The sequence below is a fragment of the Melozone crissalis genome, unplaced genomic scaffold (genome assembly GCF_028551555.1).
Source record: "Melozone crissalis strain CALT ecotype California unplaced genomic scaffold, PUWL_Pcris_2 ptg000006l_1, whole genome shotgun sequence".
Lineage (NCBI taxonomy): Eukaryota > Metazoa > Chordata > Aves > Passeriformes > Passerellidae > Melozone > Melozone crissalis.
The window spans coordinates 36,116,756-36,140,529 of NW_026535784.1; the positions used below are offsets into that span (position 1 = coordinate 36,116,756).

Genomic DNA, 23,774 nt, shown 5'->3' on the forward strand with positions numbered 1-23,774 from the left:
CATAGAAAGGTCACAAAACTTCAAGCCAAGATAAACAGCCTGTCAGAATATGTTTAGGAAATGACAGTATAAACCACAGAAAAACATAAAGAAAGGAGAGGAAAACATATACTCTTGGAAAAAACATTTCCTGATTGGAAAGTTGTTGAAGCTTTGAGCTGCTTATGTTACTTCCTTGCTCCTTTCCAGTAAATTGTCTTTGCTCAGGTTGTTGATTCAATCCATGTTCTAGGCACCCAGGCCTTAAGGGAGGGGAGTAGAACTTCTGCAGCAGGTATAGCAGAAGGCATTGCAGGCATCCTGCCTAAAGGCCAGAGCATCTTTAGTCCCAGGAAAGGAGACTGGACTGCATTTTTGCCATAAATTTTACTTAGGAATATTTTAAAAATACTACAGATACAGCATCAGAGCATTTCTTTATCCATTTTCAAAGAGACATTGCAAAGAAAAGAATGTTTCTGTGTTGGTAAGTTCAACACGCATTTTAACATTTTCTTACTCCATCCCAGTTGTAAAATGGCGTCTCAGTTCTTGGTTATTTATCCTAGTTCTCTTGTGTTTCAAGTACAAGCTTCTCTTGATGGGGAAATAATTTTCTATGGCTGTGCTATTGTCCCTGCTCCTCCTTAGCCCCGTGACATAAGCTGCAAAATTACATAGCACAATAATGTAAATGCTGGAGCATCTGAACACCTTTGTTTTGTTATTTTTACAGGAAGTTCAGACATCAATCCAGGTCTGTGATGAGAGGAATTTTAGTCTCACAGAAGGCTTTTTGGCAGGCTGTTGTAGCATATTTAGCTTAGATAACTGACAGGAATAAAGTTATTGGTTAAAAATGTCATTATCCAAGCTGAATTTTATTTGGTTTTTCAGGATACTTATTTCCCTTAAGTTTACCTCTCCACTAATGGAATTAATTAGCTTTTATTTGAAGGGTCTAGGAATTAAATTCTGGAATTTGAGTTTTTCTTTTACTTCAGGTGTACCAGAAGACCAAAGAGTGCAATAAAAAGTACTGCAAGTTAGGCAGAGGCACTAAGCCCCCTGGCTCCCCTCAACATCTTAAACCTAAGTCAATAAATGTAAATATTAGCTTATTTCACTCTTTAAAAATCAGAAAGGTAGGTAATTATTTCATATTCTTAACTGAAAAATAAAAAGGTTATCTTTAGAAATTTCAAAAGCTGATCTTGAAAAGAAAAAAAGCTCAGCGCTCCAAATAAATTTGATAAATGTGTTGAGCCCTGAGGCCTTAGTACAATTAATGTACACATTGCCTTTGTAATAAGTTGTATACTTGATCATAAAGTGAAAACACTGGTGGATCTGTTAAAGGAATTAGTTTGTGTTTGGAGGGAAAAAAGATAATGATAAAGTAATTAGTATCATAAGTTCAACAAAGATTTAAAACTGTGGTACATGGCAGTAATGGATTTTGAACACAGTTAATGAGCATATTCATTGCATTCATTTTTAATTAAGTGGAAAAATAGTGGTCCTTTAAATGGAGATAATAAATGTGCTAGTCAGTCTTGCACAAACATGCAACACAAGAATTTATTGCCTGCTGTCTAACTAGGGAACTGGGAATCATTATAAAGATTAGATTTACTGAAAAAAAAAATCCAGCAAAATATTTAGTAGAAAATGTTTATGAGGTAATAATTTTCACATTAACTATAGTTTGGCATATTTGGTAGAGTGTGTTTGTGTGCATGTTTTTTAAAATATGAGCCTTTGCTGTCATCAGAGGTAGGACTGTTTGTACCCTTGAAAAGGACTCTGCTATTTATGAATTTAGATTTATGTGAGATGTATTTAATATATGCCTGCACATACAAGAGGACATAAAAATATCAGAAACCTCAAAACTTTCTCAGAGGTTTGTTGTGCTCATGCTTAGGATACAAATTGTGGTTTAAAAGTAAAAACTTGGCTGGGGAAGCTGGAGGTGAAAACAGCCGAGTGCCTGCCCTGCTTTAACCAGCACACACTCACCTTCCCAACCCACCGGGCTGTGCTGCCACCGGGGATTCAAGCTGCAGCAGGGAGAATGCAGCTGAAATGCTCAGTGTTTATGCTGTCAGTGGGCGGCTGGGGAGCTGACATGAAGCAGGTTACAGCCCTGAAACCAGATGTACCTTCTAGAGCAGTGGCTTTCCATGGTTTTATGACTTGGAACCCACTAAACGTTTCCAGTGAAAACGAGGGCTTTTGTATGGCACACTGAAGCTTATTGATGGTTGACGGGCTTGTCTTACTTACCTTCCATAGATCTGGTTGAAGTTGTTCACCAATCCCTAGGGAAGCACAGACCACATGTTAAAAGCAGTGAAACTAAATCAAACTTAATATGTTTCATTCTCTCAAGGTTCCCTACCCATGTGTTTCTTGTCAATATTTCCAAAATACCAGGTTCTTTCTCACATGCAGTGAGGTCTAAGTCTTTGCTCGACAAATGTCTTCTTGGGATATGCATCAACTCCTTCCAAGTTTCTCTAAGCCCTAACTTAACCTTTAGGAAGTTATTCACCTCTGATGTTCCAGGAAAGCAGGTGTTCAGTACCAAAACCCCCCTGAACTTTCCCTGGTGGCATGCAGGGTAGTGCTGGTGACATTGCAGCACAAATTACTGTGCCACTCAGGCAATTACAGCCTTTTTCTTCTCTGTTTTTATTCTGCCCTGTCACACATGTGGTAATTGCTTTCTGTACAAGAAGCAAAACCATACACTTGGGTCTCTTCAAAATGCTAACTCTGCTTTTATTTTCTTAACCTCACTGCATGATTTTATTATGTATGTAAGTCAGTAGCAACTTGGGAGCTAAGTTTAAAATAGCTGGCTGCATACTTTTAGTGTTTAAAAAAACAAAAAAATTGTGCAGTCAGTTTATTGGTTAAATTAGGAAGTTTATAGAATTTTTGTCAGTAAATAAACATTTTATTTTCTTTTCTGTTCAGGTATGACTTTGTGGAAGTTGAAGAGCCTAGTGATGGCACAGTTCTAGGACGCTGGTGTGGTTCCAGTACTGTGCCAAGCAGACAAATCTCCAAAGGAAACCAGATCAGAATAAGATTTGTGTCTGATGAATATTTTCCTTCTGAACCTGGATTCTGCATCCATTATACACTTCTTATGCCAGTAAGTAACACATTTCAGATTGAAGCATTTCAGGATACAAAATCTTTGAAGTGGTAGCTCAAAAGAATATTTTTATAGGGTAAGATTAATTACTGTTTATTTCTTAATAATAATAGCAGTGTGCAATCTGTCTTCCTGAATTGTACATTTTGTTTCTGTGTTTAACTGAGTGTTCCTGTGGTTCTTTTTGGATGACTTTGAACTAGGAAATTGTGGGCTCGGTTGTGTGGAAAATTCAGTAAAATGTTTGCATTCCTAATACTGTACTGTGGAAAAAAAAAGAATTCCAGCTTTGAGAAGAAGACAGATCAATTTATGAATCAGCAGTGTGATGTTGAAAGAGGATTGGGAAGTTATAAAAAAGAAACTGAGGAGAATAATGTTCTTATTAGTCAGCTGCTGTTGGACATACTCAACATGATGATTATACCTAGTTCCCAAACAGAAGAGTTCTTATTAGTCTAGGTAATTTTAATATAGAGACAAATCAGACAATCTATAACATTCATTTTTCACTGCATTTTCCTTGTAATCTGTACTTTGGACTTCTCTTGAATGTTGCTTAAAGCTTCTAAGTCACAGATATTAAACTAATCATTGTCTAAACGTGCCTAATTTCAATGTCAACAGTTTTCTGTTACTATTTTCATGAAATGAAAGACCTGTGATAGCAAAAAAAATGTTTACAGAATCTTAAGGGTGAGATAATTTCCTGAAACATTAAAATGGAGGAAAACAGGAGGGTTTTTTTAAAATAGGTATTCCATATTTAAAGAGAGTAAGGACTATTTTTTGTTAAATTCCTCATAATTCAAATTCAATCTCTTAAGTAGTCTCGTGGTCTGTGGTATTTAGTTGGTGGAAAATATCTCCAAGCTCAAAAAAAAAAAAAAATTGATCAAAAGAATCCATGTTGTAACCCCACTGAATAGTGCTTCACTCAGAATACACTTGGCTGGCTTTATTTTTCTGCTATTTTTGCTCCTTCTCCTCATTGGCAAAATTTGAGTTATTGAGAAGGATATATTTAGAATGCTGATGATGGTGTCAGTGTAGTGTAGTGGGGGTGCAATGTTTGTGTGTATATATATATATAGATATTTGTGTGTGTTGTTTTTCTATAAATATTTTTAACTACTTATGACTAAGGAAGAACTACTTCTGGAGTGACTAAAGATTTGATCTGCATATTTCACTCTTTTATGAGTTAGAATAACTTCTGTTAGTAGAATGTTATGAGCTGATAGTGGTAAACTTTAAAGAAAATGTCAGTCTTCGAACTTGAAATAAGGCCAGGTTTAAACATCAGTGCACCCAAGGGCAGAATGTAGTAAGTGTGTTTCCTTTTAGAAAATGGTAAAAGAAAAGCAACAAATACAAATCTATTTGTGGGGCTGGTGCCAAATTCCATTTTCACAGCTCTAGTATTGCACCCTACCTGCTGTGTATCTATCTAACTCATGTGTGATCCCATTTCTGTGGAACTGATTAAACAAAGGCACCTGAGAATAGGAGTATATGTATAATTATTTTTGTGTCATGCTGTACAAATAGACTGATGGGGAAAACCAGTTAGAAAGTTCAAATTACCAGCACTCACAAAAAAATGGTTTAATGTTCAAAATAGTTACACCTAACACATGCAAGGGGCAAGAGCAGCTCACTTGCTGTCATAAGAAGTTGGAATGAGTCCCAAAATGTGCAGTATAGCTACTTCTTATCAGTTAACTTCTAATATTACCACTAAAAGAGCAGTGATCATTTTCAACAAAAAATGGGTTTTTTTCAGAATGCAAAATACAATTGCACATTTCAGACATGCAGAATACAATTAAACATTTCAGAAAGCAGATTGTAAGTTAAATAGTTATTGTTTAGTTCCAAGATTAAACCTTCTTCTTGTACCTAAAGCAATTGAAAGCCAATGCCAAAAAAAGAGTAGTTTGCTTTAGAACTATAAAGTTATCTTATCCAGCTTTTCAAGAGAAAATAAAATTTATAGCCCCCCTCCCACATTCCCACAAAAGAGAGGTCAGCTATAGGAATGAGCTTAAATTTTAAATGATTCTTGCAATTCACTAAGAGATTCAGTTCAATGAATTGGTCCTAAACAGTTAATTTTTTTTTCTCTTTTTTTTTGACAAGTAGTGGGAAGGGGGAGATGCCTGGTAGACTAGAAGTGAGAGATTGTTTGGGGAGAAATGAAGCAAAACTGAAATAAAACAGTGCAAGCTTGTTTCTGTATTTGAAGGCCACACACGGAGAGGGGCACCAGACACATTTTCAGGTCTTTTAAAGAGCAAGAGAAATGGCTTTGTTTAGATCTGCTGTAATTTATTGTGCATGTAGATATATATAATTTTTTTAGTTTAATTTTTTTTTCACTTTGTATATTATATTTCAAACCAACTTTTCACTGATAAGTAGTAGGAGAAGGCTTATTGATCTGATTACTTTATTTCTAGGATTTAGTTACTCTAAAGAAAGGACTCGCAGCCATTCCAATGTCAGTGGATCCAACATCATCTCTAGAGGGGTTTGATGTGGGATTGGAAGACACTGAATAAAAGCATTGCAGATACTGTATACATGCAGAATGTTCCCCAAGAAAAACACAACCCTTGTCTTCAGATTCTAATTAATTAGGTCTTAATTTGAATTTCCATTTTAAATTGGCTACCCTGGCTGCATCTGGAACTTTCTGTAATTCTGGTCTTACTCCCACTTTCTTTCTTCTATTTTATAGTTACATGTTAATTTTGTCGGCAATACCATGAAGTGGAAGCAAGTGTTGAAAAAGTTCATTCCTATTAAGCAAACATAGTTTATGTTACTCCAAAATTTTTGTGCTCCTTTGAACACAGCTGTTATTCTCAGTCACTCTTTCATGCTCTGCCCTGTCATTTACTCTGTGCTTACTGGAGAGCTGCTTTATTCAGTAAAGGCTGCCTGGTGATGGTTCTCAGTTTTGACCAGCTATCCATTTATTAAAAGTCATGATTTTGGCAGCACTGTGCCACCTAAACCCTCCTAGAACTTTATTGCAAAAAAAATCCATATCTCATTTCTTTTTCTCTTCTTTTCACTTGCTTTGTATAGCAGCCACGTGAAATTGGGGGAAATCTTATAAACTCTTATACATTTGGGGCTCAGTCTTCTTAGTGACTTGTTTAGTTTAAACTATGTCAGTTACAAGTTTGGCAGAGAAAACTTGATGTAATAAAGTCCATTGTTAGTTGGGGAGCGAGTGAATGGGATACTTGATGCCTGAGGTGCCATTAAGGAATGCATGACTGATTGCCAAAGTAGTTATTAATTATTCAGGGCACTCAGAACAAAGCAGCTCCAGTTGAAGTTGAAGCTGGGGGTGACTGTATTCCCCTTCTTTTTTGGCATATGGTAGCATGTCATTTGTCATCAAAGATCATGCCAAAGATCTTTGAAAAGAACAGACTTAACCCTCTTTTATGCAAGCAAAGATGGAACTCCAAGAAGCTGTCTAAAGCCTGACCTAGCTTAAAAGTGACTTTGGGTGGTTTGGGATTTTGGTGCAGTACCTGTTTGGCTGCATGGGTGTCAGCCCAAGAGAGTGGTCTGGTTTGGATTACTTTTCTTTTTTCCCCTTTTGATGCAGGTATTTTGTTAGTATTGCTCTTGCTTTTTAGCAGTAATGAAAGTTAAAAAGATACTCTTTTTAGAACCATGTAATTATACTTCCCTTATTTCATCCAAGTTGGCTAAGCGTTGCTCTTTAAGGATTGAGCACATTACATTTTTTTTTGTGGAACCTTTTTAATTTAGCTTGTTGATTGAAAACAGGCAAATAAAATTAAATACTAATAGAAAAAGTGCAAAAACTGGAACAGAGAAGAAAGTTCATACCCTGATTACACTTCTCTCACAAATCTACAGATTGCACAGCAGTCAGATGTGTTTCTCATGTGTTTGTGCTGAAGCCCAAGAGATGCTTAACTGTGCCTGCAATAACTGGAAATCCATCCAAAAACATCATAAAGAACATTATCTCCTAAACAAGGTTTTTTCTGCACTCTCTTTAGAAGAGGTCAAAAGGTTTTAGAAATAAAATTATTTCAGGGTTAAGCCAAGGTGGTAGGAAGCATGGGGGGAGTGGATGAATGTTGCATTGCAATTCTACATGAAGGGAAGAACTGTGAAAAACTTTCATGTGGTGGGAAGGATTCTAAAACAAAACCTCTGTGTTCAGAATTTCCACTGATTAGGTACAGTGAAATCTTAGTCTAGATAATTGAACAGGCTACTAAAGATACTCCAGTGTGCAAATTCCATGTATTTATTTTCTTTTGTGTGGCAAAAATTCATTGTAAATCAAAGATGTTTTGGAATGAATTCTTTCTTGGAGATTCCGCTTTGCATTATTTTTTTGCTTAACATCTTAGATGAGACATTAAATATTACCCCAAAATACATAGGTAGGAGTGAAATGTTTCAATTAACAAAAAAAGATGAAAAAGGTACAATCTGAGAGTGGCTATTATCCATGGGACTAAAATGAGTGATGGGAGAAAAAACTTGGAGGCAAAAGAACCTCTGAAGTATGCTGTCTAATTAAATCATAATGCCTTTTTTTGCTGTGACCATGTCTCATTCTGTCCCACAGACATCATAAAAAGTTTAAAGATTTGTGTGTGTGAAGCAGACTTGCAGAGTCTGGAATCTAGCAAGATTATGGACCTGCACCAAAGTCCATAGAAGTGTATCCTTCACCTGCAAATTCTGAGGTATCAGTGAGGATTTTCTGAGACTCTAAAAGGAAGAGGGACATTTTGAACTATTTTGGTGTTGACATGTAGTTCTTAAAGGGAATGAGTATACTTATCTGATAGCAAGTTTTGTTCTTTGAAGGACAAAGTTCCTTTCCCTTTAGCCAAAATCTGAGTGCAGTTTCTCGTGTAGAACATCAAGTATAAACCATTTGTTTCATATTTTTCTGTGATGTTAGTCATGCAGTGGCTGAGGCTGAAAAGAATCACAAATTGTTTCATTTTTTGTAGGAAAGTAATTTCGATTCCTTGGATTAAACCTTTTTACAAATTTATCATATATTTGACTAAGATTTAAGTTCATTGATTTAGGAAATTTATTGAATATCACATCCTGTATCACTGAGGCAAGAGATGAAAAATCAGCTAATTTTCTTATTTCTAAATAACTAGCAGTAATTTCAAAATTAAATGCAATTGCATTATCACAAATGTCATGCTTTGATGTTTTGTTCTTTTAAAAAAATTCTGTACAAGTTTTCTTCCTGAAAAATTCAGGAATGTTCAGCAAATATCAGTGTTTTTTTAATGGACCATTAATGTAAGTCTTAACACTCTTTAATTTATGAGTGTGGGGGCATTTTTTTGAAGTATTGAAGGGGCAACAAGTGAGATGGACAAGAGGTCGTGAAAACTACTCTCCTTTTAGTTGTCTAGAGCATTATGTTCAGGTTAGATCACTCTCTGTCAACTTGTTTGAAGCAGAAATTATTACAAGAGATGGGGTAATGCATCTGTCAAGGATAAGCAGGCAACCTTTATTGCTCCTTGTCCCAAATAATGCCTTTGATCACATATTAACCCTCTCCTCCCAGATGAAAGCAGACCATAGAATGATTCAGTGGAAACAATTAAATATCCTAAAAAGTGGAAAGTTTAGAAAATGTATTGCAAAAGTATTTAAAATACATGAGACAATCCCTTTTCTTCATTCTCTGTAAATTACCCAAAGGCTTTTATTAAATTGCCATTTAGTAATGAATATTTATATTGTCAGGGACTCTTTTTTAGTATTTGAAAACTTTATTAGTGCCTCATATCATTTCAGCAGAGAAGTTTATGTAGCATATTTAACTTGGAAATGAGTTTTACGTGATCTATCATTTACTTGTTTGTAGTGTTTTAGTGTAAATTTTAATATTGTGTGCTCTGCTATTTTCAAAAATTTTTAAGTTTTATATGAGGGTCCTCAAAAAAAAACCCTCAAGCAAGGCTGTGACTTAAGAGCAATCTGTATATATATAAAAATGCCACTCTTCAGCTGTAAACTCAGTGATGTCATGTAATTGGAGCTTTGAATGCTCCTTCAGCAGAAATATTTCACAATGATGTTCAAATGTTCCTTTAGTCTTGCAAGATTATTCTGTAGTCATGGTTCAAGTTTATTTGTTCAGTCTAATTGATCATATCTATACTAAAGAATGCAGTGTATCAATTATTTTTTTTATTTAATCCTTTGCTAAATATTTTATAAGCTACTTTTCACTTGATATGTCTGGTTTAAAAAACCCAAACCATCCTCCCTCCAAAAACTCGGAACAAAAATAAGACAACAAAATGTCCACACAAAAAGTCTCCCAAAAAAGCCCAAGCAAAAAGCATAAAGAACTCCCAACACCATCTTCCTCTTCCTCAAAGTTTTTCTAGCAATTTGTCATTTTTTATACTTTAAGTATTACAGAATCACCTAGTTGACTATCCCTTCTCCAATTTTCGGGATCAACATTTTTGAGAAAGCATGGTGATGGCTTCTCTACAAATTCCAAAGCAAAGTGATTCTATCCCATTCTTCAAGTAATCCCCTGTGCAACTGGTGCAGTCCTGATTTTTTTTTTTTCAAATCACACTGAGACATTGTGCCTGACACGGTTGGTAACTGAAAAAAAGGTAAGCAAATGTACATTTGATACTAGGTTTCAGGCACCAACATAATTTTCAGTTATGCCATTTAGGTGCATTCCTGTTCTGTCCCTATTCAATATAAATGTGTTAGTCATGCCACAATCCTGTCCATTGCCTAGCCCCAGCAAAACAGGTAGTAACTCTAGTGGTGTGTCTGCCAATTTTCTTACTACAATTCTGCAATGAATTTAAAGAAGTTGGTATAGAAGAGTGCAACTTCTCAATTTATTTTATTTTATTTAACTTTCACATCCTAGAGCTCTGAAGGGGGCAGCTCTAGACATTTGAGATAAATTCTGCTTTGGGACAGCTTCTGTAGATGGCTTACAGCACAATCTAGCTCCACAGGTTGGTAGAGGCACCTCTTTAAATTCAGGAGAATTCTTGACAGATAATAACACTGTATAGTGGCTTCAGGGTAAGAGTTTGCTTGTGGGAAGATTAATGTGGGATATTGGTAGTGGTGTTAAGACAAATCCTTTTCTTTCTAAAAAGGGGTAGTTAATAAGCACTATGGGAATACCAAAATTTGCACCTGTCTTTTCTTTGCAGTACCTGGCCTCTGGTGTTATAGATGGGGATTATGAGCTGTCATTTGTTAGCTTCTGTAAGTGCTCAAAACCTTTTTAATGATGATGATGAAAGGTTTGGCTGAAGAAGCCAGGATTGTTGTTGAAAAGCTTTCAGTTTTGTTTTCATGGGAAAGTAGGAAATCACAAAGCTGTCACATCTGTTCTTGCAATTATCTCAGGCTAGGGTAGTAGACAAGGAATTCAGGAAGGCCGCTTCCATGTTTGCTCCTAGGTGGCCGATGTTGTTGAAGAACTGTAGTTGTTTAAAAACAAAACTAAATTTAAAAAACCTAGCATGTTGCAGTGGAAGGCAGTTTGTTTGACCAAAAACATTTCCAGAGGCCTGACTATTAATTTCACTCTGCTTTTGAGCTGAGCACTAAATCACAGGGGGGAAAAAAAAAGTAAGGGTCATTTATGAGGAGAAATAGAATGCTGGGCTTCACGTTGAAGGGCGTGCTTTAATGCATGAAAGACCAGGTTTAAAGGCACTTGAAAGGTGGAGGTGTAAAAGCAGATGACACAGCCTGTCCAAGAAATTCTGCATATAATCCTACAGGCCCTGTGGAGGCTGGTGGATTCTAATAGCCTTTCCCTTTCAGCTGCAAAAGGGCTTCTTGGGGTGACTCTCTAATAACTCAGCAACTCCACCCTGACATGACTTACAGCACTTATTGGTCTCATCCGAGTGTGTTAGGAAGATAGGGGATTTTCAGTGTAGTGTCAATAATTCAATCAATATGGTGATTTATTGTTCAGAATCTAGCTCTGGTGTCTTTTGGTAGCAATTAGCATCAGAGTTTGTTAGTAGACATCTCTTATTCTAAATTGTCTTCTAATAGTATGACAAGCGCCCTCTAGAAATCATCGTCATCTTTAAAAAGACAGATGCAGTGCTAAGGAAATTTTTTTAGAAATCAGTGTCTTGATATTTTAGTGAATTGCTGGCATGGTAAATGCAATTCCAGAATTTGAATTTTCAAGTGGTTTTTTTTCACTATTTTTCTTACTGTGCCTGCATGTGAGTGTTTAAAAGGCCATTGTCTTTGAAGCTTGAAAACACCTAAATTTAAAATATATTTGAAAACTAATTTTTGCTAGCTGTGCAACCAACTCTGATTTTCCCTTCTGACTAACAGAACCAAAATGACTAAGTAGCCATGGAGAGTAAAATAACTTAGTTGAGCCAAATCATCAAATCATCTCAGTCATCATCTATATTTCTTATTAAAAATAATTTTTAACTTTCTAACTGGAAGAACAGTTAGCCACATATATTTAAGCTTTTAATGTATAAGCTGATAATAGGGCTGCCCTTGCTTATCTTCTAAAATCATTCTGATCTGCTGTACTCTTCTGATTTGTGTGTGCATATTTGTTCTTTGGGCTTTTCAATGTGATGTGTTGTGGGCAATCAAAAGTTAGTAATAAAATACTTCCTGCTCTTAATTCATCTGTGTAATGCCTTTTTTGGCTTGGAATGCTTGTCTTTTAGTTTAACTAAGTTCTGTCATTGATCTGCTCCTGTTTGCACTCTGTCAATATATATATATCTTAAAATACTCTATTTACTTTACTTTTTAGTTTACTTTTAATTGCCTTTCTGCTTAATAAAGTCATAGGCACTTTTCATGTAGGAAAAAACCCTTTTCGATTTGGTGCCTTAAACAACAGTATATCTTTAATGCAAAATTAATGTGGAATTAAGGTTCATAAGAGTGTTTTGAAACTGTTTGCTGGTATAAAAACTTCAGAATATAGCTCAGCTTTTCACCAAAAATAAAAGATAAATGGTCAAGTTAAGAGTACAAAGACAACTAAAATTTTTCAGAAAGTTTTTCAATTCTTTAAATTGAAAAAGAGACTTGCTCTTAAAGAGGAAAAAAATCTTAAAATTTCCATTATGAAATTTGATATTTCATCACCTGAAACTTATAAATCACAAAGGTATTTTGAAAATCAATCCATTAAAAGGTATCAAAGTGTGAACAGGGCCAACTTTTCTGTGCAGGCCATTTCAAATAAGTTGTTGATAATTTTGAAACCCTTGTGCCCATCTAAGGAGCATCATACAAAGTCATACAAAGACACAATTTACTAAACCAGTGCTATACAAAAATGCTAATGGATAATTTATAGATAGAACTGGCCTAAATTTTGTGGTTCATGTTTCAAAGAATAACAAAATATTAAGGGGTAGTCATAATGAAAATCTGAAACCAGAGAAAAGTGATTTAATAACACCATAACTTTCTTAATTTTTCTCTGAATTTGATTCCCTAATAAATTGTAAGAGTACAATTACTTTTGAAAGAACTTCTCCATTTTCCTTAGTTAAATACTTACGAAGGTAATCTTCTAATCAAGCAATTAGAGAATTAGTAATGAAGCAATTAGAGAATCCCCCAAGAGAAGGAGGAAGCAACACATCTTGCCTGGGGTACAGCATGGGACTTTTTCAGTTTAGACCTTTTATACCCTGCTCTGACTTTGTCATGCTCAGTGTTCTGTCCCCAGTTAGAATCTGCCATGGGCCATGGCTTCCTGCAATTTCCACTATTTTTCTTTCTGCAGGGAAAGGATGGCAGCTTGTTTCTGCCAAGTATTGAGGTTCAGAGGAGAAAGTGAAAACAATAATCAAGTTACCCAAGGGGTGATAACTGGCAATTGCCAGTATAGAGCCAAATTGTCATGGTGAGGTCATTTTGTTTACAAATGGTATTCCTGTGGGTTTTATCAGGTGAATAAATGTATTGTAAAGTTATTTTAACAAAGCACCAACTTGCATTTATTATTCCATGCAATTTTAATGTTATTTCTATTATATGCAACACTACTGAAATTTCAATAAGAATCATATACTTTCCAACTTATTGGCTTGAAATCTTTGGAAGTTTTGATTCTAGATTTTTGTGATTTACAGTCTGGCTGGTGACAGATTTTTAAACATTGCCTTCAACAGGAACTATTGGGTATTGTGAGTCTGAAAAACAATGACCACATCATCACAATAATGGTCACATTATTCAATCCTAAATAGATTTTGGTGGGGTTTTAATTTTTTTTTAAATATGTATTAATTAATTGACAAATAACTGTTTTACTATACATATTTATTACACTGAGATTAATATTCTCCCCAGCATCTATGTATTCCTCTAATGTCCTAGTTAAGTGAATTATACACCATGGACCAGATTCAGTAATGAAGGAAAGATTGCTTGGAGGAATTAAACTTTTATGCTAATAAAGTTAAAAACAGTATTGATGTTTTCATTCTGAGGTTACAGTCAGTGGTAATCCCAAAAAATTGGTTTATTTTCTTTGGGAGAAGCTGAATTGTAGGAGATAAAAAAGAAGAAAGTTGTCAGTGTTTTAGTTGCTTACTGAGGCATCCTAGTTTCTCAGAATTCCTGACAACATAATAGTTGCTAAGGTAACTCATATCTAATACTAGTATATTGTTTGAGAAGAGAATATAACCTGAATTGTTAAATAGCAAAATGTCCTCTTCTGACTTCTTAACTGAAATATGGCCTAACAAAGGGAATTTATGCTCATCTAAATTCAGGCAATTTACATTAAGTATATGGTGATGTACTTGAAATGACAATTTGTCTTCCCTCCCATTCCCCAAGTGATTAGTGCTCTGGCATCCTAATTCGTTCAAATCATTGTTTGTCCACTGGGACTGCAGCGGTAATCTGAGAGATGCAAAGTAGCTTCAAATTAAATAGTAAATAATGAAAGAAGGCTAAGAACATGGTAATACTATCTTTTAGGCCATTAGGTATCTCAAATGTATAAACATTTACAAAAACAGAAAATATTTTCTCCAAATACAAGACTGAGTCTTCCCTCAGCAAAGCCTGGCAGTCACCACAGTCATTTTACTCAGCTTGTTTAAAGTTGCTTCATAAGTGTAATTCATGCAGAACATCTCAATTATGTTTCATTTTTGGTATTGATAACCTTCAGAATGTGTTTTTATCCTTATTTAAACAAATAGATGATCTCATGGGGCTTCACTGTTTAGGGCAGGTGGGAGAAATCCCACCAGAATTAGCCATGCAGATCTCTTCAATGACTGCTCTTGACTGGTGTTTTCCTTGCAAAGTTGCTTCCCTGCCCCCCCCTCTTTTTTTTTTTTTTCCCCTCTTCTTGCAGTGTCCATCATGCTCTGGAAAAACCATCCCACAATATATATTCAGTGGTCATTGCTGATAAATAATGCCTTTTTAATATAATCTTAAGTTATCTTCTTATTTGGCTTGTTTCTGAGATGGTGCTTTGTTGGGGATGCAAAACAGCATTTTCACTGATATGGCTGTGAAGTAGATTTTCTGACTTGGTCAAAAGATAAACTTGTGGTTAGGCATTATCTTTCGGTCCTGTAAGCTAAGGGAACAAATCACTTTTTTTTCACTCTGTTGAACCCCACAATGTCTGCAGTTCACAGAAACTCATAATTCAGCTGGAAAATTCAGGTGCAACCAGTGCCTCACACTTTGACTTTTTACTTGGACTGATTATAAGCCCTACATCTAACCACTTCCTAGATTGCATTGAACAGCAGCTTGTGAAACCACAATTAACTAAAGTTTGGAAAACCACAGTTTTTGATGTCTTGTGTTCTGTAATTAGCTCCATATATTCTACATTAAATCATCAGAAACTGACAGTATTGCTGAATCAGTGAATGGAAAAATAAGAGACAGAGGGATATTTTAAGCATATATACAAGCAGAAAAGTATGTTTCAGAGCATAAATATAAATTTTTCAAATGGGTGTTAAAAAGGGTACATAAGGGTAATAGAATGAAAGGTGCCTCTTTAAAAGGCTTGGCAACTCTTTTAAAATTATGCTTTTGAAATACAAAATTGAAGAAAACCTTCACCTCTTTCAAAAGTGACAGTAAGGCGCAGCAGAGAGCAGCAGTTTGTGAGTGGGTTATGGTTGGTGCAGTGTTGCTGTGCAGCACTTTCTTTCCTGGGCAGGTGCTTTGATTTGGTAGCTTTGCAGCAGAGTGAACATGCAAAACCAGAGCAGTGTGAAAGGAGAAAACCAGATAAAGGTCTGTGCACATGGGGACATCCCTCTCAGTCAGTGTCACTGCTATGAACAGCCTGGTGGCAGGACTGGGGACACAATCAATGTGTTTAAATAGACTTGTTTAAAATGCTGCAAGGAAGATTAATGGCCTGGTTGTGGACATAATGCAGCATAATTTCCTACAATTTCTGTTAAAAACAGTACCTATACCCATGATATGATAGCAAGCCCAAATGAATATAATTGTTTAAAATGTCTATCTGTGTACCTGTCTATCTACTATCCATCCATCCATATCAAGATACTTGATCTAGTTGACCATCAGATTAATTGAAGAGAATTTGGTCACGTCTGTGGACAGTGACACTGTTATAACTGAAGATATCAGGCTTAAAGGAAGACAGCTCATTAATTATCAGTCCTCAGGAGAATGGATTTTGTCTCCAAAATATTGGATTTGTTAATACTATGAGTTTATTACTTGGCAGAAGTTGTATTTCATTTTTTTCTTTTTTTGTCAAGGAAATGGGTAAAAAGGAATTGCATGTACAAAGGAAAATGTATATTTATTCATTCAAGTAAAGTTAATTAGACTGTTTCAAAGATTTATTTCATTTTTAATAACACCAAGAATCAGACTGAGGCAGTTGTTTATAGTGGTGCCTTAAAATTCAACCTCATTCTATTTTAATGGATTTTTTCATGCTGTAAGCAGCACCAAATTTCATGGGAGACTATTAGAAATAGAATGAAGCACTCTGCTTTCAAACCATCTTTGAAGGATCAGTTTTAAATAGCTTTGAAAAAGTAGAGCATGGCAGAAATGCAGCTACTTTTTTTTTACAGCTGATACTAAAACCATCTTCTCAAGTGTATTATATTACATACTATTTTGAGGTTTCAAAGAAATTGTAAATGATCCTGCCAAAGGAACTTCTGCTACTCCCAGGGAACCAACTTTTAATAAAAAACCTGTGACTCTCTAATTTTCTTCAAGAGATAGTAGCTAAATTAAAGTCCAAAACTGAAATAGTTTCATTCTCATTTTAGTTAAAGGTTTATGGTTTGACATTCAGCTAAAAAAAGAATGCATTTTTCTACCATATATTCTATATTTAGGTATACTGCCATACAGTTATTATTTTTATACGTACCATTAGTTTTCTAAATCCAAAGGGTTAAAATGTATAAATGGACAGAGTAGGTGAGGAAAAAAAAGTGTTTGGTTATGTATTCAGAAAAGCTTCTGGCACAGTTAGTCAAAAGAGATTTTAAAATTATTTAGAATTAGTTACTTTCTAAAATTCAGCATGTCCCTCAGCATAATTTCACGACTCTTCTAGAAAGATCAAGGTCACCAGGTAGATGCTGTGCAATCCCAGAGATGCAAGGCTGGAAGGGAGCTCCGTGGGACTGGACCTTTCCTGAGCAATTGTCCTGCTCTAAGGGGGAGCAGACACACTAAGCTCATTCTTGCTAGATTCTAGTGCTGTTCCTGAAGTCCAGGGATGAAGATTTCAGAGATTCCCCATGTCATCTGTTGCACACTTTTACGTTGTATAAAACTTTTTTCAAACACTTAACATAAATAATTCTTGTCATTGATGGTTTAGGGAACAGCTGATCATCTGATGCTCTTTTGCATGTTTGTTATCTCCTGTCAGCCTGGTCTTGTCAAGATGAAAGAAAGTTGTATTACTTAATCTTTTATCATGGTTCATTCTTTTGTTTTCATCTTGTTCTTTCATGTGAATTTCCTGTTTCTCTCTGCCTATATCTCACAAGTGCTGGAGATAAATCTAACGCTGTATTTCAGCTGGGACCTCTCTAGCAGCTCAATATCTGTTTTTATGATGTTATTCTGAAAGTGTGTGAATGAGATTTGATTTTTTAGAACAGAATCCCATTGCCTCTTATTCAGGTTTAGGTCTCCTCCGTAACACTGTTTATTCTGCTTCAAACTCTACTTATGATTTTGTATTTACGCTTTTAATATTTTACTCCTAATGCAAGGGATTTCAAAATACTTTTTCTTCAATTTCTCTTATTAAGCATACTATCCCAATTAATCTTGACTTTATTTGTTGTGCAATCACATTACTCTACTTGTGTAATACATATCAAAGTATAATGAGGTAACATGAAATGTTTGATGACACTAAGAATGGATATATTAGGACAGAGATGAGGTTCTTTCCCTGCAAAGTAATGCTTTGTTCAAGGACTTTTTACCTTCAAGGCAGGACAAGCTCTGATTTGCAACGTCTGCTGTACAGGAATGTTGGGTGTGTTCATTTTATTGTGATATGAAATGAACAGAAAGCTGTTGTGGAATGCAATTTAACATGTATACTGAAGGATCAAATTAAAGTAGTCTTCACTGTAGAAGTAATTTTCATTGTCTTTCACAAATACACTTTCCAGTTGTAACAAACGCTCATTCCTGGTGTTTAATGTTTGATGAACCTCCTGTGAGCATACTGGGATAAGTAAACATTTTCTTAAGAACACCTACCCATTTCCAGTGAGATAGTTCCTAGAGGGAACTTAAAGAGCAGTTCATTCACTGACTCCAAACACTTACTGTTGTTTAATTTGATTAAGCTGTTATATGTGTTTTGAGTAAAATGAGTAATTTTAAAAAAGGTCTGCAGACATGGTGTCCTTTAACTGTGGCTGGCCATATCCCCTGTCACAGAAGAATGTACAAAACCCTTTTTCTATTCAGAACAGCTGCACTTATGTTGGCTGTTTATTCCTTATCAGTTACTGTCAGTCAACTAAACTAGAGCTTGTGTGCAGAAAATTTTAAAAAAGGCTACTGTAAATCATAAATATAGCAACCACAACTTTTTCCTGCTTGAATTTTAGGTGTGTCTGCAAATGTAGTGATTAATAGACACAGTAACACCATTTGCATTAAGATCTGAGCTAGCATTCATTAGACTACATAAGACTATGGCTCACTGCCATCTGATTGCAGGAATCTCATTTTGCATTGATTCACTTGGGCACTTTATTTGCTGTCAGTTCAACTACAATGTTATTCCTCCTTTTTGATGATAGTTTCATATTGTAAGCAAAATTCAGGTTCCACAATTCAGCCTTCAGGTATGTATACTGGACTTGCATAGTATCCAAGTGTCAGAGAAAGAAGCTAAGCTGTGGTGGAATCCTTTTCCGCTAAAGTTCAGCTAAATCTTGGAGCCAGGGTCTCTGTACAATAAATATAAACTGTAAAAAAATATATAAGGATATCATTATGAATATTGAGAAGAGGTATTCTCTTTCTTGTTCCCAGTATTTGATATATAAATCTTGATAAGGTTTCCCTTCTAGAAGGGAATTGCAGGCATAATACAACATTAATCAAAACAGGACAACCTAGAAAATTACATTTGACTTTATATTCACAAAATGAAGGTAAAGGGTTTATTTATAGCAGCATTTGGAAAAAACACTTCTTATTTAGCTGTCAACTCATGCATTTGAATGTCCACGAAGGAATATTTTAGTGCAGAGTGATGTCACTAGTATTTAAAACAGTCATTAAATACCCTACTGCTTTAATCACAAGGTCAGTTCAAGCACAAAACAAAAATGAAGCTACCTTAAGCGCTTGGGGTTGAAACATAAAAAGGTAATTGTGGGTATATTCAGTAAGTCATCAAGCAATGAAATATTGATGTAGTTTTTGAAGGGTCTCTGTAGAGTTCTACTTTAACTCCTCAGTGAGAGCAGTATGAGGAGAAAATTTCCCATTCTTTTGAAAAGTCAGCAAGCAATCAATAGAGAGTCCTGCCCTGCAAATGGGTACAAGACTGCAATGATCTCTTAACAATGAGCTAGATTAAGCAGGGAATAAACTTTAAACGTTTTTAAATGTCTGATGAGTAATTAATAAGGGAGAGTTGAAAGGAAGGCACTAAGACAGGGAGGACAGAGTAACTACTTAGGAAAATATTTTGTGTTTCCAGAACTTAACCTGCAGCAATCAGCAGCAGTCCCATGAGATGTGAATAGCTGACCACCTGTCCTGCACGTTCCCTCACACGTTCCACACATTGTAAGGATTCACTGCAGCTGCTAATTTGTTTAGGACAGTCCTGTGAGTATAAAAAAGAAAATGCTATCAGACATGAAGGTTATGATTTCTCAGACACTGGGGGATTTGCCTGTTTTAGCACCTTGCTGCAAGCACATGACAGGATCTTTCTCCAAAGAAAGATTTTATGAGATTGTGATGAGAGAAACTATACTTCAGTAAATTATTTTGGTACTTCATTTTGCCTATATGCAGTCTACTTTCAGTCATTTTCAGCAGGTACTTTATCTGTATAAACAGACAGACACACTTCATACCCTTTAAAATGTGCATATAGATGTTAGTATTGCCCATGGTCTGAATTAGACTAAATATTTTTGTTGTACTTTTAAATTGTACAAGACATAACATGATCTACTGGGTTATAGCTTTTTAAAGTTGCAGTTATAATCCTCGCATGTGCTCATGCATGGGACAGGAAAAGCCAGATAGTTTTGAATGCATTTCATAAATTTGTTTTGAAAATGTTATAATGAAAGTTACTCTGAGGTTCAGAAATCAAAATATTTAGCAGTTGTTACTAGGATACAAATGTAGTCTTTTTCTTACAGCATATATATAGTTGCATGGTATGGGGAAAGCTCGCTCTAAATTTTCTTTTAAAGTCTTGTTTAAAAGAGAGAAATGTATAAAAAATCAGGGAGTTCTCACTAAAAATTAAGATTTTGGTAGTAGTTATGGTTTATGTTACTCTGCCACAAATATGCTTAATAGGAACCCTGACTCTGGGGTAATAAACCTAAAATTAGTTTGTATATCTACAGTAAATTGAAAATGATAAAAAAAGACAAATTATTTCAGGAAGTAACTTGAGATTCAAACTGACATACTGATTTGACTTTGAAGTTTCTTGTCTTGGAGATAATCTATGCCACAACTTGTTCTATATGATTATCACAGGCTGTTTGCTTTTAAATGCTTCCTGTTCAACTCAGTGAATTTCAGCTTCATCAGATCCTGCTTTCAGAATAGTCAGGCTGGCTCTTTGCCTACTGAGTCAAAATGTGTCCAGGTCGAGATATGTCTCACATTTCTTTGAGTCTTCTATCTAGAATCCTTTTCACTACCATGTCCACAGATTCCTAATGCCGGCAAATGCAATTGAAAACCAATTAGAAGGGTAGGAAAAAAGGCATCAGAATTTGGTTTCCATTGCAGGTATCTGGCTGAATCTGCCAGCTTTCTGGATTCTGGGGCTTGCAGGGGTTGTATGCTTCATGGCTTGAGATCTTTGCAGTTGCCAAAGATGTTGGCAACACAGCTTTCAAGCAGAGTTGTTTATACAATTCTTCTCTCCTTAATTAGCTGAAAGAATAAATCAGTGAATGAAAGTTCTTACCCAAAAGAGTACAAGAATCACTGGGTCATTTTGTCAAAAAACCAGATACTTCCAGTAAAGGAGAGGCAGGTGGTTGTGTAGTGCCTATGAAATACTCATGAAGTAGCTAGCACGTGCTGCTTCAATGAGGCTTAACAGATGCACTGAAAAAAATCAATGCAACTGCATCCAAGAAATATAGTTGTGTCTGTGCATATGTCTCCTAACGCTATCATGATGAAGTGTATTGACAATAAGTTCTCCCATACAATACAGGGCTAAGCATCAGTTTTCTGCTTTTTGCCTTTAAAATGAATTAGTGTGATTTATTATTACGGATACATGTGATCACAGAAAAATCAAACTGCATTTTATGCATATATAAACACAACCATTAATGTACTCATACATGTTTATATATATTTATGACAACTAACCAATCCATAAAGGTTTTTTGAAAATAGGTTCCAGAGATTATTGCAATTGATGGCATCCTCTGAGAGTTAATGAGGTAGCTCTAAATGTGTCAGCTCTGTCTCTCACACCTGTACTGTCTATTTCAAGAGGTGTCAGTATGCATGGACTTCAGGCAAAAAGCTGCAATTTGCCAGAGGAACACTGATGATTAGTGACATCCTGTGCTATTTCCATGCTGCTAGCTTCCTTGGGAGCATCTTGCAGTTGTTTTCAGCACAATTAGAATTCCAGGCCTTCTCTGTGAAGTGCACAGAAACTCTATTTAGGGGAATATTTAAACATTTTCAAAATACATTTTGTCTCAGAAGTTTAGCCTGAGGTGATGTTATGCTGTTAGTTAAGCTGTAAGACTTTTATCCAATGCTATTTTGCACATCTTTATTTTTTTATTTCTACCTGTTTCAGGCAAAACCAGAAAGGCTCAAAGGTGTTCATTTTCCCTAGACATCTCTGTGATGTTCCTCCTGTAGGTGGTTATGGAGAGTAGAGGTTACACATATTGGGAAAGCAATCGCCAAAATGCAGTAGCAAAAATATGGATGTAGAGTTTGGAAAGCCTTCTCATCTCTGGCTTTAAGATGTAAATTGATGCAAGGGCAGACCTGGATACTCAGCAAATGAGGTCCTCAGTGAGATGAAAGGAGAACCCTGCATGCACACAAAGAGAGCCTGGACAAGCTTTTGATAAGAGGTTGTAGCACTCTATAGGAACAGAAAATTTGGGTAGCCTGTGAAAAGCAGAGAGCTAGAGGCCCAGGAAAGAGGGGTGAGGTGCTGTCATCATGCAATCTGGTTCTCGTTTTCAGAAGCATTAAATTGAGGAGGGCTGGTACCCCCTTACCTGTGTGCCACTTGCCTGGCAGAGGTTGCACCCCTGAAAGGAGGCCAGCTGGAAGAGAAGGATGTTTAACTCAGTGCCACTGGAGCTTATTTCACCAGCCCTACCTGCTCAGCATCTCCAGGGTGATGTGTCTCTCGTGCAGCCATCCTTGCTGCTGTGACAGCAACTTCATCCAAAGCAGGAAAAGGTGCTGCAGTGGACGGAAGGTGTGGCAGCCTTCCTGACTTCCACCTCTGCCATGTGCAGTAAACATCCTTGCCTTATTCCTGGTTTTGGCAGCCTAAATTTTCTGCCTCTGTGGCTTCTTTTTTTTTTTTTTCTCCTTTTTTGGTTATTTTTTTCATTTCTTTGGCATAAGAAGAGGATCCTGGAGCTTGATTTCTCTGCTTGGATATTTGCACACAGGCCAGCTACAGATTACTTCCTTCTGCCTTGAAACTTGAACAGGACTAACACTTTCTTAGTAACGCACATTAATATTGCACAGAGATGATGTCTTTATAAATGAGAGACTTTCACTAGTGCTTTTTCTTTTGTACTGCATAGATGCAAGCAAGTAAAAGTGTGTGCTTTTTCAGGTAGGTCAGGATTTCTAGAGGCTCTTCACACCTATTACTGCATGTACTCCTGGGAGAAAACAAAGAGCTATTGTTATGTGAAGAAATTTGTATCCTCAGGGCAGACTCCAACGAGTTGGAGATCTGCTTTCTCTCAGAGATTCTAATGATGCTAGAAGGAGGGTTACCTGTGATTATGAAGGAAGAAAACAGGTTCTTGAGTGCGTGTTACAAGAATGTGCATGTACTATAAGTTTCAAAAGCATATCTTTAAATCTGAGCAGGACTTGGAATGTTCCTGTATAATAATTAAAAAAAAAAAAAAACCCTACAAAATCTACAGATATTTCATTAAGAGAAGTATGTTATTTCTTTCAAATTACTGATCCTAGTTGTGTTTCAGGGGAGACTAGGTTCCTTTGAGGCTTTTTTAGAGTCCCTTCTAGTTTGATTAAACTACACTGATGTTTATTATTTTCTGTGAACTGTGCCAACTGATGAATGGGTCATAACTCAGAAACTGCTTGACAATATTTTCTTCAAGACAAGAAAGCAAAAAGAAAAAGTGGGGATTTCTTTTGTGGGGAGGTAATTATTTTAGACATAGTATTCAGTACTTGTAAGTGTCCTGTCATGCCAAGTATTTGACTCATTTGTTTTTGTTTTTCCAGTCTTAACTTAGTGCTTGCGCTATTAAACATGAAATTCCTTACTCCTGGCGGCAGCAACCTAACATTACTATTTTTTGCCTCTCCTTTAACTGGCAGAAGGTGGTGTTGGTACCTTTGGGGTGTTAGTGCCCTTATCCTGAGAACCAGGAGCAAAAGAAAGTCTTTTCTTAGGTCATACTAGAGCTATTAAGAACTGACCTTGTGTAGATTGTAGGTCAGTGCTGTTGTGTTCTGAATTGTTTATCCTTGGAGCAGGTACAGTGCAAGGAAAGAACTGACAGAGAGTGGCAAACAGGAAAGGTTATAATATCCAGTCTCATATCCAAATTTA

General features: G+C 35.9%; 1 protein-coding gene across 1 annotated transcript in view; it reads left to right on the forward strand.

Moving 5' to 3' along the window:
• The window catches only part of PDGFC (platelet derived growth factor C), a 120,261-nt gene that overhangs the window by 83,708 nt on the left and 12,779 nt on the right, over window positions 1-23,774 (forward strand). The window contains exon 3 of the mRNA XM_054295137.1: window positions 2,965-3,145. Within this exon, the coding sequence (XP_054151112.1) occupies window positions 2,965-3,145 (181 nt within the window). The remainder of the gene's footprint in view (window positions 1-2,964; window positions 3,146-23,774) is intronic.